This window comes from Peromyscus leucopus, chromosome 5 (assembly GCF_004664715.2).
Source record: "Peromyscus leucopus breed LL Stock chromosome 5, UCI_PerLeu_2.1, whole genome shotgun sequence".
Taxonomy (NCBI): domain Eukaryota; kingdom Metazoa; phylum Chordata; class Mammalia; order Rodentia; family Cricetidae; genus Peromyscus; species Peromyscus leucopus.
Genome location: NC_051067.1, coordinates 127,543,448 through 127,559,682, shown reverse-complemented (window position 1 = coordinate 127,559,682; position 16,235 = coordinate 127,543,448). Strand labels below are relative to the sequence as shown.

Here is a 16,235-nt window from a genome sequence, read left to right as displayed (position 1 = left end):
TCCACGCTCTTGAGCGCTGAGCCATCTCTTTAGCCCCACACATTTTGAGTGTGCAGTTCTGTGGCTCACAAGGTTTTAGCGCCCTCCCAGGGCGGTGCATCCATCACTGTTCATCTCCCATACTGTCATTTTATTACATAGTTGCGTGCGTTTATGGAGCGCAAGATGTTTTGCTATTTCCATAGGTTGTAGGATAATTGGATGAAGCTAATGAACATATCCAAAATTTCCATCATGCAAGTCATATCCCTCTACTTCTGACAGTAACTCCCAGCACCACCTCTACTACCCTGCCCCTGTACAACCCCAAAGGGATATGGTCACCACTGCAATCCCTTCCACTCATCTGTCAGCTTGGCAGGCAAGCTGGGGGGGGCGGGATCCCATGGGACCGCTGCATTCCTCTCTCAGGCTTCTATGTTTCCAGAGGAAAAACCCAGCACCTAAAAGGCCCCAGACTAGGAGGGAGGAAGGAACGGAGAAGATTCCTTGCATTCCCAGGCTGCCTGGGCTGCAGACAAGTTGGAGAATGTGTAGGGAGGCTAGGCCCTTGGGACCCGTCCCCAAGGTCCCTCTTCCCCCAAGCTGTCTGGCTCTGTCTGCCTGTTTTTACTAATGTTTGGCTACCCATTCCAGGTCCTAAGGAGGCCAAGGGGAGTCACAAATCATTGATGTCCAAGCCTGGGTGGACCGTTGAGAGCAGGGAGCCTTCTAGGCCTTCCTCAGGAGGAAAAAGCGTCCCTGTGAGCACATACTCACCCATGTACACACTAGCATACCCTCCATCCGCCAGACCAGGTCTTTCCCCTGAACTCACGCACACATCTAAATTCCTGTCCTGCCATAGGTGAGCAGGTCACATAACCATCTGGCTAGAGAGTGGAGTGCCCGCTGGCTGTGGTTCAGAGCTGTCACTGCCCATGGAGGATGGAGGGACCTCTTAGTTCTAAGCCACGGCCTTGAGTGTACCTCCTCAATGTTAGTTGGTTTTTGAGGGACATGGCCCTATAGGCTGTACCCAATCCCATCACAAATGGGACCCCTGCACTGCTGGGGCCCATGCGTCTTCCTTAGGAAGGCCCCTTTCCCTGCTTAATGGCTGTCTTTCTCCTCCCTCCCTTCCCTCTTTCCTTCTGGGCTACCCTCCTGAAAGCTAGAGCTCAGCTTTGTGGTCTTCTGCCATAGACCCTTCCATGTTTTCCCTGAGTGGAATATTGTGCAGTTCCTTTAGTTCAGTGGCCCCGATGCTGCCCCTGAAACCCAGACTCCTACAGGTCTCCCCGAAGCCCCCAGCCCCCTCACTGCTTTCCACTGTCTGTCTTTCCTTACCACCTGTCTTTGCTGGATTCCACCCACCCTCTCTTGAAGACCCCCGCCCCCCCAGCTGCTGTATAAATCCCATTTCTGACTGTCCCAACCACACCCGTGTGAGAACTGTGCTGGGCACATGGCGATACCTCTGATCATTGTCCATCACCTCCTTTTTTTTTTTCAAGACAGGGTTTCTCCATGTAGTTTTTTTTTTGTTTTTTTTTTTTTTTGTTTTGTTTTTTTGAGACAGGGTTTCTCTGTGTAGCTTTGCGCCTTTCCTGGGACTCACTTGGCACCCCAGGCTGGCCTCGAACTCACAGAGATCCACCTGGCTCTGCCTCCCAAGTGCTGGGATTAAAGGCGTGCGCCACCACCGCCCGGCTTCCATGTAGTTTTTGGTGCCTGTTCTGCATCTCAATGTGTAGACCAGGCTGGCCTCGAACTCACAGAGAATTAAAGGCGTGCACCACCTCTGCCTGGCCTATCACCTCCTTTTAAAAAGAGAAACTTAGGCAGGAGAACAGGGAAGTTCTCTGCCTAAGTTACGCTCCCAAGCCAATGCTGTCTGTCTTCCACATTATGCTCTTGAGAGAGGCCTAGATGTCTGTGTCCTTGTCACAGGACAAGGCCTGAGGGCTAAGACTCATGTGTTCCTATCATTGACTCCTGGGCCTTGGCTACCTCCCTCCCTGCCTGCCACTTTCTGGTGACACTGGGTTTTCCCAGCCTTGGAGCCTGACCGATGGATGACTATTTGTCCACCTCAGAGCTTCTAAACAAGGTGCATGTGTGATTTATCTCCAGGTCTGGACCAATTCCTTGAGATGCAAGATGAGTGGACTCAAGGCACTGCCCAGCTGTATCTCAAGCCTGCCCGTTCATGCTGGCTCATCTCTATAAGATGGCCCCTTTGCTAATTTTGTGATTCTTAAAGTCTTCCAGGGTCCTCCCCTTTGTCTTTTGGAGGGCAAGAGGGAAGAAGACGTGCTAAGCATTTGGCGGGTTAATGGAAATGTTCTTCTGATTCTTTCTGACCGTGTGCGCATAGCCTTTGTCTCAATAGTTTAACTTTGCCCGTGGCTGCCAAGCCAAACAGTCCTTTTTAGCGGCATGTTACCCCCCCCCCTTTGCTGAATATCACACATTCCTCTTCAATGAGTGGGACATAAAAATAGACACTGGGCTCTGTTGTGGTCTTGCTGTTTTTAGAATGGACGTGGCCAGCTGAGCCCTGTTCCCCACATGGGCTGACGAATGCCCTACTCTGCTGACTGACCAGGTTGTAGCGAAGTCAGGAGCCCAGGGCATGAAGGGCTAGTGGGGTGCTGCCCGGAGCTGAGGAGAGTCTGGCCTTCCTCTTCTGTTCCCATGTCTCCAGGATCACAGAGGACACTCAGTTGAGCCCTGACCCTTTCCGCCTTCAGCCCATGCCATCAACATGACCTAGTGGCTACTGCCCCTTCCTGTACCTTCTAAGCAGCATCCTTCTGCAGGACTGGCTCAGCAGTCTGGGCACTGAGAGAAGGCTGGCATGACCTCCTTCCCATGCCTGCTAAAGACAGACTGTTTGGAAAAACTCATCCCTGACATCCATAGTCTTGCTGTTTTCCACCTTGGCCTGTGTGGGCTCCAGGTGGAGGTGGTCTGGTCTGGCCTCTAGGAACAGTGCAGTCTCTGGAAAAGTCGGGGGAGCTGCCATGCTGGCTCTTCTGTAATGAAAAAGGGACAGTGAGTCTGATCCTTCATGTCACTTCTGGGAAAGGCTTTCCATGCCAGGCATGTAGCACATGTCAGTCAACTAAAACTTCTGGACTGTTCTCTCCAAGTCTGTGTGGTATGAAGTCACTAAACTTCTGTCTCTGGGGTTGAGGTACAGGTCCTGTAGTGTCCTTGGTGGCTTCCCAACAGGTGCTGGGCTCTCTCTTGCTTTGCTCTGGGCCCTGGGGATTTGGTACCTGTTTTCTCTAGGTGGGACCTATGGCAGACTGAACCTGGAATAGGAGAGCTGCACTGTGGGTGCTCCTCTGGGCACCCCTGAAGCTGTGATCCTCCCCATAGGTTCTCTGGTCCAGCAACCGCACTGTTCCATAAGCTTTCACAGGGTCTAGGGGTCCTGGACCTGCCAAAGCTCTGCCTTCATCACCTCCCATGAGCCTGGAATTATCAGGCTGTATCAGTAGCCATGAGAGATAGCTGTAAGGAAGGCCAGTTCCGAGCAGGCCATGAGGGGAACACACAGAATGGGAACCTCGGGGTCACTGACCCATGAGGGATGGTAGTTCTACAGTTTCACATGGTCTTGTTGAACCCACTCCTTCGTTCTTCAGATGAGCCAACATAGACAGAGACAGGGGACAAGTTCTCCTCCTCCTCGCCCAGCCACCAAGGAGTCTTTGGATATCTAGGTTCACAGTCCCTTCTTCTCTTATGGGGATAGTGAGAGATCCTTCACCAACAAGGAGGAGGAGGTTGACTTGTGAGAGGAAAGTAGTCACGCTTTATGTGCAAAGTTAAGGATCACGAAAACATAGGGAAAGGGGGGCAGGTAGATTAGGAGCTGCTGCCTCCTCTCCCTTCCCTCCTTCTCCTCTTCTTCCTGACTTCTCCCCTCCACCACCACCACCCCGTCACCCCCTTTTCATGTTCGTTTTTTGGTACAGGGGGTTACTGTGGCTTGTTGGCCTGGTCATTTCTTTTCTTTTTTTTCAAATTTAACTTTTTATTGATTCTTTGTGGATTTCACATCATGCATCTCAATCCCACTCATCTCCCCATCCCTTCCCATTGGCCTCTACCCTTGCATCCCGACCCTGCCCCAGGATAAAACAAGATAAATTTTGAAAGAAAAGAAAAATCTCATTGTAGAAGCTGTAGTATAACACAGTGAGTCACACAGGCCTTTAGTCCATATATTGTTACTTTCAAATGTTCACTGCAATGAGTTGTTGGTCTGGTTTGAGATCTCTGGTTTTTGCTACATCATCAATACTGGGCCCTCACTGGGGCTCCTCTTGGATATCCTGTTGTTGTCCTGTGTCATGGAGATCCTGTAACTTTAGCCCCTGATAATTTCTGTATAGCCCAGACTGGCCTGGAACTCACAGCAACCCTCTTGTCTCAGCCTCCTGAGTGTTAGGATTATAAGCAAGAACCACTATACCCTGGCTCCTTTTTCTTTTTCCTTTTCTTTCCCTTTTTCCTTTCCTTTTCCTTTTCCTTGCTGTGGGATGTCTTTCTCTAAGCGATGAATACATTTTATTACCATTGGTTAGTAAAGAAGCTGCTTTGGCCTATAGTAAGGCAGGATATAGCCAGGCAGGAAATCCAAGCAAAGATACAGGGAGAAGAGGGTGGAGTTGGGAAGACACCAGCAAGCCACCCAAAAAGCAAGATGTGCAAGTACTTGTAAGCCACTGTCCATGTGGCGATACATAGATTAATAGAAATTGGTTAATTTAAAATGTAAGAACTAGCTAATAATAAGCCTGAGCCATAGGCCAAACAGTTTGTAATTAACATTAAGCTTCTGAGTGATTATTTTATAAGCTGCTGCGGGACCAAGTGGGATAGAGAAAAGGCTCCGGCTACATTTCTTTTCTTATTGTTTTTAGCTTTTTGAGACAGGTTCTCTCTATTTTGTAGCTCTGCCTATCCTGGATCTCACTATAGACCAGGCTAGCCTCAAATTCCCAGAGATCCATCAGCCTTTGCCTCCCTAGTGTTGGGATAAAAGGGGTGTACCACCGTGTTTTCTTGTGTTTGCCTTCAAAGTCCCCAAAGCAGGTTCCTGGCAGCATGCCCCTTCTAAGTTGATGTCACTTCCCACTGGGAAGCTGCAGAGCATCTGGCTACCCCTGAGTTGATTCAAGCAGCTGTCCCTCCAGCAGTGACACAATTGTGGATTCCAAGCCTGGCTTCCCTCCTCAGCATCTGACCACCCACATGTCAGGATGTCTGGCTTTGCAATCCACAGTTTTCTAAGTAAAGACCCTACCAGAGAGGGGATCCCCACTCCTACCCCCCAAAAAAGCCTGGGCATGGCAAACTGGTTTTTTTTTTGTTTGTTTGTTTGTTTGTTTTTCGAGACAGGGTTTCTCTGTGTAGCTTTACGCCTTTCCTGGAACTCGCTTTGGAGACCAGACTGGCCTCTAACTCGCAGAGATCTGCCTAAAGGCGTGCGCCACCACCGCCTAGCGGTAAACTGGTTTTTATGTGTCTTACTGTACAATTTCCAGATCAAAGTCAACCCCATCTCTGTCTTGGGCATTTCCAAGCTATTTTTAGCAGTTTGCTTACTTAAGGAGACCATCATGCCTGTCTGTACCAAGTGCCTTTGTGTCCTACTAGGGAAGTTGGAAACAGGCAGTGTTCAGAATGCTGGACCTAGAAATGATCCTGAGGGCAAGTGAGGTGGCACTGTAATCTCAGCACTCAGGAGGTAGAGGCAGGGGGATCACGAATTCAAGGGCACTCTCAGCAACACAGAGTTTGAAGCTACCTTGGGCTTTGTGAGACTCTGTCTCAAAAAGAAGAAAAAAAGTACTTTAAATGCTAAATAGATTGCTGGGTGGTGGTGGCACTTGCCTTTAATCCCAGCACTCGGGAGGCAGCAGCAGGCGGGTCTCTGAGTTTGAGGCCAGCCTGGTCTATAGTGTGAGTTCCAGGACAGCCAGGGCTACACAGAGTAATTCTGTCTCGAAAAAACAAACAAACAAACAAACAAACAAAAAAGTTGAATAGATTAATGAATGGATACAGATGGGTCATGTAATGGACAGGACCCTGCCATTTCCATGACGTTGTACTTTAGCCCTGCACCCAGACCTTGGAGTCTCTTGATCCGAGCTGAAATCCCAGTTGCAGGGTCTCCTAGTAGACTAGTGACCCAGGGCATCTCCATCTTCTTCCTTTTTTCTTTATTTTTCCTTGAGAGGGTGCAGGTGGCAATATATAAAGGCCCAGGCTGGAACTTACAATCCTTCCTTGACCTGCTGAGTATGGCCAGTATGACCAGTATGGCCAGCCTGGCCTCCTATATACCTACCATGTTGGATCCATGGTTCCTTGCAGAGCCAAAGTGTGGATGGCTGTTTCTTAGGGATGCTGCATTTCCAGGCTGCATAGGCTCTTGGTTTGGACTTGTATTCTTCATCTCTAGGCAAAAGACAGCTAGCTGCTGGCTTCACATTCAGAGAACACGTGGTATACTGTCCTGAGCCTGAAGTTCATATGGAAGAAAGGCTGTGTTCAGTTTTGTCCTAAGGTCCCTGCATGTGGATAGGAACCCCAATAGAGTCTTAGGACTTGCAAGACTGTATGAAAATTCATGGAGCATTCCAGGATACCACCTCTGCACAGTGCAGGTTCACTGAGCAAGACCTGTGCTAGGGTTTCCTAGCCTTCTGTCCCCCTGTTGGAGCCAACCATCTCTTAGCTTGCCATCTTGGGAGTTTCAAGATCCTGATCTCCAATCCCTGCCCTTTCCTGCTTCACTGAGAGGCTAGACAAGTTGCTTCCAGACTGCTGGGGCCTGCCATTCAAAACCTAAGTGTCTAGGGAACAGGAAGCCTGACTGATCATCTTCTCCCGACTCCCTCTCCCCTGTCCTTTCACGGGGTGTCAGTATCTGTGTTAATTTACGATTTGTTGCTTCCTTCCTCCCCCGCAAAAAGAAAGGAAGAAAGAAAGAAAAGAAAACAGACTGGCCCATTTACCGGGTGATGCCATGTGTGCCCCGGTGTTTTCTGAGGCAACACAGGTTGAAATGATCAACTCAGTTGACCAGAAATGACTCTGATCTGCAGCATGGCAGTGTGCATCTGAAACCACACATGGAGAGCTTAAACCTTTCGATATTTTGTTTCTGCAAGTCTGGAGAAATTAACCCCGAACAGGGCAGCTAATGTGCACAAAGATAGTCCCAGTGACCCGGATCGCAGGAGTGAGGGTCAGCAGGGGTAAACTTTTCAAGAAGAATATTAAAGTAGGTTGTGGGATAGCTACTGAGGGAAGTGTTCACAGCCACAGTGGCTGTGGGCTGGGAGGATGACTGCCAGTAAATTGCTCTCCTTGCAAGTGTGAGAACCTGAGTGGAATTCCCTAGAACACAGGAAAGAAACTCTGACATGGTGGCAGGCACCTGTTTTCCTAGCATTGAAGGCATAGATCAGACTGATCCTTGCAGGCCAGCCAGCTTAGCCTCTAAGTGAGTTCCTGACCAGTGAGAGAGACTCTGTATCAAAGAACAAAGTGGACGGCTGTTGTATAATATTATTATTGGGGAATTGTGAACAGATGTCTGCTCACCCCAGATAGGAAACCAACAGCAGACAGAGTCAGGACACCACCAAAGTCCAACTTGGTGATCCAGTGTGTTTTATTGGGGGTGTTTTACAGGAGTATGGGTGGAGAGGGGGGTCACTTATAAGTGCAGAAATGACTCAGACAGCTGTGTTACCAAAAGCCCATCCTGACATAGGTGACAGCCCATCCCGACATAGGTGACAGCCCATCCCGACATAGGTGACAGCCCATCCTGACAGAGGTGACAGCCCACCAAAGCTGGAACCCGGAAGCATACTGCACGGCCCGCAGGCAGCTCAACCGATCGGAGAACGTGTCTTCCATGGAGCTCAGTTGGTCTGAGCCACTTGAGCTTTTTGGTTAGCATCTCTCAGCAGTCTTCGCTGCCTATATATGCTTGGGAGGGAAGAGCCTCGTGAATTTGATTGGATTCAGGGACTTCCTAAAGCTATTGAGTTGTTTACTTTCTGAGTCTCAAGAAGAGTCCTTCCAAGATGGAATTCTTTTATCTCAGAGGAATTTACTATACAACACTGGCACCCGAGGAATGTGCTTGAAGGAATCCTCTCACCTCTACACATGTTCATACACCCATGCATATATGTGTACAGAGAGAGAGAGAGAGAGAGAGAGAGAGAGAGAGAGAGAGAGAGAGAAGTTGTAAAGACCAAGAAAGAGCTGAATGATGCTCATAATGCATTGAAGAAGTGACATCCCACATTACCGACCTGGCAAGACCACAGCTGACGTGTGAAAATGTGGCACAAACATTACAGTTACGGGGGGAGGGGTGATATCTGATTTTTATGAGCTTTACTTTCCCATCTTTCTATAATATCATTTGTGATTTTATTTTGACAAGAAAGCGGTGGAAGTGATGGGAAGTGAAATTTGCGGGATTGATTTTGAGATGGAGAATGATGAGTTCTGTAGAGCGGGGATGATGTGGCCTGCAGTTAGCTCTCCTTTGACGGAAGGCTCTGAATTCCTGGTAATGATTTCTGTCACAACTGCTCAGTGGCAGTGTTTTAGAGGTCACCGTGGTTGACTGGATGTGGGTCAGGAAAGTGGTCAGTCCGTGCACAATGACGTGGGGTATGGACTGTGTTTGTGTGATTTCCCTCCTCTCTGAGGACTCTGATGCCCCGAAGATCCCACACATCCTTCCTCACCTGCCTTCAGCAGCCCTTTAGGAAAATTCAGAACCATGCTGGGCCCAGCCATGTGCTCGCATAGCCAACAGGGATCCTTGATCATTGCTATGATTCTGGTCTTAGAGCTGTTCAGGGCACACTGTGACAGGGCTTGGCCTCATAGCTCCTAGTGTATTTCAGGTATATAGTAAGGACCTTTGTGACAATCGTCACTTGGAACCAACAGACGGCTATCACCTTATATTGTTACAGTGTCTGCACATGCGTGAGGAAGAGTATGCGTGAGCCGACTGTCTGTCCCAGGGGGTTCTAAGGCTTGCTCTCACTTGTCTCTTCTGTTTCCCCACAGAGTCAGATGGAGTTCAGCATCTCATCCTTATCCATCCAGGAGCCCGGCACTATGATCAGTGATCCCAGGCCCCTGGCCAAGGCTCCTCAGGGCACACAGGCTGCCAAGACTGCCCAAAGCAGCAGATCCTCTAGCCTGGATGCCCTGGGACCTTCGAGGAAAGAGGAGGAAGCATCCTTCTGGAAGATTAACGCCGAGCGCTCTCGGGAGGGGCCTGAGGCCGAGTTCCAGTCGCTGACACCCAGCCAGATCAAGTCCATGGAGAAGGGAGAAAAAGTCATGCCCGCGTGCTATCGCCAGGAGCCCACCACAAAAGACAGGGAGGTCAAGGCTGTGCCCCAAGAACAGCAAACCCTCTCCGGTGTAAGCACAGAGCAGGAGGCACCCCAGCCTGTGCAAACCCCTGCCAGCTTGCTGCCCAAGGCCACCCCGATTAAGTCCCCAGAGAAGCCACCACCTCCCGCTGCCCAGCAGGATGAAGAAGATGATGCTCTGTTCTCAGAGCCTGTACTTGCGCAGGTGGGTGATGGAGCCACGTCCACGTCAGAAGTGGGGTACACATTCTTTCATGGATACCCAAGGAGGGTGCATAGGATGGGACAGCCACCAATGTCCCCGTGGTCTCCTTCCTGTCCACTGAGTTCAATTTCTAGAGCCCATGTTAAAACATATCTGGGCATGGTGCAATGCTTAATGCCAACGCTGCGGAGTTGGAGATAAGTGTATCCTTGGGCTTTGTGGCCCGATAACCTAGCCCACTTGGTGAGTTCCAGGCCAGGGGTAGACCCTGTCTGTAAAAAGTATATAACACCCAAACTTGTCTTTTGGTGAGCACACACACACACACACACACACACACACACACACACACACGCACGCACGCACGCACGCACGCACGCACGCGAGCGGGGGTGAGGATGGATTGTCTGACGTGTCTGTCCACTTTATAATGCTGTCAGAAGCAGGAGGGTGCTCGTAGAGGACCAGGTCACTTTCCTCTGCTCTGTGCATGCTGGTGTTGCATGTGACAGGGATTTGCACTGGGTTTTGTGCAGCTTTCTGGTCCCTGGCACTGAGGTAAACTGAAGGCAGGGGCCCCTGAGGCAGAAGCAGCTGCTTTCACCTGGGTCGTTTTAAACGAAGTGCCGTAGGTAGGTTGTGTGTGGCCGGAGTGGAGGTCCATGTCTCATTTTGTCACCTCTGTCCCTCTGCAGATCAGCTCAAGTAACACCCTCTTGAAGACGGGCTTTGATTTTCTGGACAACTGGTAAACGGTGCTACCCGGAAACACAGCCAAGAGCCCCCGGCACAGCCCACGTGGTGTTCAGAGGAGAAGGCTCTCTGCCTGTGTGTTTTCCAGTTTTCTCTGCTCTTTTCTTAGTCTTTGGGGAACTAGGAAATGTTGCCAGGTTTTCCTTTTTTTTTTTTTTTGTAAAACCAAATAGATAAATATGCTATTTTCAAGGATTTGATAACAAGTTTTACACTTGGGATTTTTAAAGACTAAGAATCCAGTAAGCCTTGTAAATAAAACTCCACCCCACTACTCCCTCCAAGAAGGTTCTCTGACCAAGTCACAAAAGGTCGCAAAGGCGAGTCCCTCCTCTCTTTGCACCCTCCCCACCCCTTTTCATGTGGGGGTGGGGGGCGGGATGGATATGGGCTGTTGGCTGTCGCTGTGAGAGAGTCATCCTTAAAAATGGGCTCACCTGGTACCCTTCCTTTGCTGAAGCCACAGTTGGCATTCTGTGTCCTTCCCCTCCCCCACTTCTAGGAAACAGACCGGTGGCAGGTGGCAGGTGGCCTGGTGACTTACTCAGAGCTTTGATGGTTTAAAAGCAACCACCTGTTGGCAGGTTTTCTCTCAGCTTCTCACTGTTTTATACGTAGCTGCAGCAGCTCCCTTGGTTTTTGTAGGAGTTTTCTTCCGGAAGTTATTATAACTGTCCTGCTAGTGTTCCCGTCCTGGTCGCTGTCCCAGTCAGGGCGGTGACAGCGGTGCTGGAGAACAGGGCACTGCTGAGTCACTGTGTTCGAACCTTCCGGTAGGAGACTGGCAGGCTGGGCCATTCTTCACCTTGGTCTGGTCAAGCCAGATCATGAAGGCCTCTCCCCGGGGCCTGACCACCTTCAAGTGCAAGAGGCCTTCCTGATGGTTCCAGAAACTTTCCCTTGCAGCCCTGAGAGCTCACAGCAGCAAGGCTGGGTGAGGAGCATGGGCCTCACCCAGACCCACTGTTCTCTGTCCTCACTGCCGCCCTGCTCTGGCCCCCAGACCACATGCATTTGCCGGAGGTGCCAAGCAGACCTGTGAGCTCTGGGTGGTATGGTCTACCCTTCACCATACTCCGTTCTCCTCACCTGAAGCCTTAATCTCCGTGAGCCCCCTCCTCCGAGCGCCTGGTTTCAGTACTGAAAGGTGTAACCTTCTTAATGCTTGTGTCGTAGGACTTTCGGAAATAGCTTCTGGAATATCCTGTTAGGCCCCCGTTCACCAAGGTAAAGCACACATAACTGTCCCACCCTTATCCTCTCCCCTAGGAAACCATGCCAAAGCTGTACTTAGCCAATATTGATGTGCTACCTGCCAATTCGCTTATGTCCTGAACCTCCCTTGGTCCCTTAGGTTTGGGTTTGCCTTCCTTTGGCAACTTTTGACCCGTCATCTTTCCATACCGTTTGTTGTAGAGCAGGTGACGGGGGAGGGAAGAGAGGCTTCTGGCACAAGGAAGAAATAACTTCCGAGTCACCATTGGCACAGGCAAGCCACGATTGGCACCGCCCAGGCTGGCACTCACTCTTCAGACTACCAGGGGCCTCCTCCCACCCCATGGCGGTGGGTCGATTTCAAGCCTGTGCACACGTTTTTTCCTTCCCTGTAGGTCTATGGTCCATAGCATTAGCAGAGCAGGAAGCAGACGCCTCGTCCTGCCCACCTGACCAGGGTGACCTGTCTGCTCTCTGCCGACGTTTTCCTTTCCCCCCTTTCTCCTGATTCCCTTCTCGTTTCTCCGGTGAAAACATGGAGAGGGGCTGAGTGTAGGCACCGTGGTGTTTCTCAAGGAAACCCCCCAGGAGCAGGTGGGAGGTGACAGGTAGAGAGTCTAGGAGGGATCCTAACGGACCCACCTGACCTGGGCATTGTCCTTGCCCCTGGGCAGGATCCACACCAAGCTGGCTTCTTGGTCTCCCCCAGGGACTGTGTGACAGTGACCAGACTGACCAGTTACTTACCACCTCCCTCCTTCATCATGATGAAATGCGTTCATTTCTTTTCTTTAAAGCACTTGTTTGGCTGAAGCCTGTGTATGATTTGGACTCCACCACATGCCCAGGCTCAACACCTGGGAGGCAGCTCCAGGGCTCTGTGTCTTGCTCTTGGTGGCTGTATTTGACAGAAGTTCCCAGGAGCCCAGGCTCTGCCTGTCTGGGTTGACCCTGAATCCCAGGCCCTCCAGGCTTGGATGTGCTTCTGTTAGGAGCAGCGGCGTCGGCCTCCTGGCCAGGTGCGCCCCTCATGCCGGGGCCAGGAGTGGCCTTCTGTTCTTCACAGCACCCTCTCCTTTGATACGTATTTTCAAAATGGTAAATTCTTACTGACAACTTGTAACTTGGTCCTATTTTATACTACTAGCCTTTAATAAAGCCATTTTAAAAATTGAGAGTTAGATCTGTTTCATTTTCTGCCCTGTTCAGGAAGCTGATCAGGGTGGTGGGAGTTTAATGCCAAGATGTGTTTCCTAGGAAGATGTCATGAAATACCGACTCACCCTAGATAGGTCACTAATAGACCAAAGAGAAGATTCCATCCAGTTCTACTTACCAAATGGGCCCTCCAACCAGGAGGTCCCTCCCCTTCCTCAACATGGTGGCTTATCTTGCAGCTCCACTACTGGAGAGTTCCCAAGTCAACCTCTCCCTCCTATACATCCTAGGCCACCTCCAGGACCAAGTGCATCAGGAGGGGGTGGCAGTGGGAACCTCAGTTTGCCCTTTTGTCATGACCTCATATCTGGCTCCCACCATGTTCTAGTTTCCTGTGGGCCTGGTCTTTTGCACCACAGCAACTCTGCTTTGGGACATCAATAGTCGTATCATGCCTAGGTGATGGCTCCACTACAAAATGCAGTAAAGAAAGAGTCACCCACCGGTGGGAGGTAGCCCATCGGAGTCTACACCATCCCCTGTGCAGCTAGTGGAGGTAATGGCCCAGGGGCACCTGCCCAGCAGACAGATGACTCTGTCCTGGAGATGTAACCAGAACATTTGAGTTCATGCTGCCCATCATCACAGATGCCAGCGGGCAGAGGCAGGGATGAATCTTGAAGTTGAGTCTTGTTCAGAGAGCCAAGAAGGCAATGCACCAACACCATAAAATCTGCCCTCCATCTTACCTCCAGACAGCAGACTTTGTAGGGAGTGGGAACAGAGGCTGTTGATTATTACAATGTTTAGTTTCACCCCCTGGCCAGGTGGTCAGCCACAGCCCTGAGGTTCATGTGCTGGAGCGCCTCTCATTGTGTCTCCTGCACTTGGTCCTACTTACTGTCTTTGTGCAGCTGGGTTTGCAGCACACTCCCACAGCTGTGAGCCTTGCTTTCCTCCCATGGCGACACTTGGGGTTGACTCAGAGCAAACACACCAGAGCAGTGCGCACACACTGAGCTACTGACGATGGGGACATGCACATTCTCCCTTACCACATGAAGAATCCACGTTCCTTTCATGTAGAAAGCCAAAGTGCCCCTGTCTGTCACTGTGACCTTCCAGAGGGTCATAGGGCCCTCAGGGAACAAGAGCTACAGAAAGACTTTTCAAAGACAGGTTCATAGTGCAGTGACCCCAGAGCAAATGCTGAATTCCATGACTCTCCCTACTGCGTGAGTACAGTTGAGGTGAGTCTTTGTTTTGGTGTGGAAGAAATTCACTAGCCTAGCCTTGTCCAGTTTGTTGACCCAGAATGATAAATTGCCGAGTGTAGATAGAAAAATTTTGAATGTCACTTTTTTTATATTTATTTATTTATTTATTTATTTTTTTATTAGACAGAGTTTCTTTGTGTAGCCCCAGCTGTCCTGGAACTCACTCTCTAGACCAGGGTGGCCTTGAACTCAGCTCTGACTGTTTCTGCCTTTCAAGTGCCGAGATTAAAGGCACGTACCACCACACCGGGCCAGATGTCACTTTTCAAATAAACTTAAATTAATGCACAGTCCAGCTCTCACCTCAAATGGAATGAGACAGCCCTCACTTCCATCTCCAGGGTCCTGCCTGCCCCTCTCAGAAGTTCATGTCACTCATGCTTCTCTGATCCCTACTTCAGGCCTGCTGTCTTCCGCAGGCCTTGGCTGCAGGCTTCCTGCAGTGGGTTGTTCATTCTGCCATTCTGTTACCTGGCTTCCCAAGGGTTGACTCTATAGAGGGATACAGGTTCCAGGTTCAAGTCCCCCCATGTCTACTGGCTCTTCCTAGGAAAATATCTGTACCTTGAAGCACTAGGGTAAAAGGAGGGACTGGTACAGTGCAGAGAAGCCCCAACTGACCCTCAGGCGGCTGGAAGGGCTTCCGGGAGATTGTGGTCTGTGTTCCAGCCCCTGCGCTCCAGCTCTGCTCTGCTTGGGACCCCTGGCTTTCTTGCTTGTCACACACTTGTGAGATAGCGAGGCTTCACGGCTCCCCGGAAGCAAGCCAAGCTGTCCATCTCTCGGAACCCCGTCGCCAGCCTCCTTTACACGGAGGCAGCCAGAGCTGACTTGGCATTCTGTGATGAGCGGCGTTACTGGGTGTTTTATTATTTATTTATTCTGTTTCTAGAACACTTCCCTCTTCACCCCTTGCCACCAGTGGCCCAGGTCTCTGAGACTCTGGCCCAGTCACTCTGGAAAGCCACTTTGGAGAATATGTCGTCCACGAGCTCTCTGTTTGCTGGAACCTCAGCACTCACCAAAGCCCTGGCCCTGGGCCGTGTCCTCCTTAGGTGGCAGTGTGAGTTCAGTGGCCCATAGATGAGTGTTGGTCTCTGAGTGCTGCTTCTCGGTAAGTCACCTGGGCCATCTCTCAGCTTCCCTTCCCTAGTCTCCTTACCGGAAGTCCATGTGAAACAGTAGCTCTGTGACGTGGGACAGGATGAGAAACCGGAATGAAACTAAAATGCAGACACAGGGCCGGCACACAGTAGGACTCATACGTCAACCTGAGCGGCCCGGTGCTGAGAGAGCCTGACGTCAGGTTCCCTGTAGCCTTTCTTGCCCTTGGGACTCGGTGACAGCCATCTTAGTAGCCTTCAGAGAAACGGCATCACTGCAGCCAAACCCGCCTTTTGCAGCCAATGCGAGTGAGAAGCACAGATTGCTGTTAGCGATGCAGCCGGACAAAACTCGCCAGGTCCCTGTCACCAGCCATCTGGGTCTCTTCTCAGCAAACGGCTGCTCTCTGCCTCCAAACATCACGGGTGACTCATGCATCTATTTTTGAATTTTCAGGATTGGATTTTAACCCAAACCAACTGACAGCCGTCTCTGCTTTAGGGTCAGAATGACCGAGTCACGTTAGACGGCATGGTTGTCCTTTGGCTGTGATGAAAAGTGTCTCTGCTGTTTGCCCACTGGAATGGGAGCTCCTGGACTGGGGTCTCCCTCAGGCACTGGAATGATATCCCACACGGTTTGTTGCCGCAGGCTGTTTTATGAGTTGCCATCCTCCTCCTGTGTGGTGGAGGTTGGCTGGGCTGTGTCCACAGTGGGGTGGCAGGAAAAGCAGGGAGGGCGCTCCTCCATTTCCATTCCAAGAGTCTGAAGGTGTCTGAAGGTCTGGGTTCACAGATACTCGGAGTAATGCGGTGTGTGCTGGAGAGGCAAGTCACTGCTCCTAAGAAGGTGTTAGGACTCGGGAGTGCCACTCTGAGGGGTGGAGTCCATAGTGGAGGAGAAAAATGCCCTTTTCTGCCTCCCTCGGGACCCAGCTCTGGCCGTTCAGTTTAAACGGAAAAGTACGCTATTATTTTCTTTGGGACTTCCTGGAACCCCTTGGCCTGTCTAAGACGTGATGTCCGTAGAAGTCACAGTTGCTGTCTCAGCCTCCAGCATCCAGACCTCAGCAAGCCTCCAGCTGCGCCCCCC

At 50.7% G+C, this 16,235-nt stretch overlaps 1 protein-coding gene across 1 annotated transcript in view; it reads left to right on the top strand.

Moving 5' to 3' along the window:
* The window catches only part of C5H1orf198 (chromosome 5 C1orf198 homolog), a 30,109-nt gene extending 17,330 nt beyond the window's left edge, over positions 1-12,779 (top strand). The window contains exons 3-4 of the mRNA XM_028889800.2: positions 9,118-9,636; positions 10,332-12,779. Of these exons, the coding sequence (XP_028745633.1) occupies positions 9,118-9,636; positions 10,332-10,388 (576 nt within the window). The 3' untranslated portion in view covers positions 10,389-12,779. The remainder of the gene's footprint in view (positions 1-9,117; positions 9,637-10,331) is intronic.
* Positions 12,780-16,235: the final 3,456 nt, after the last annotated feature.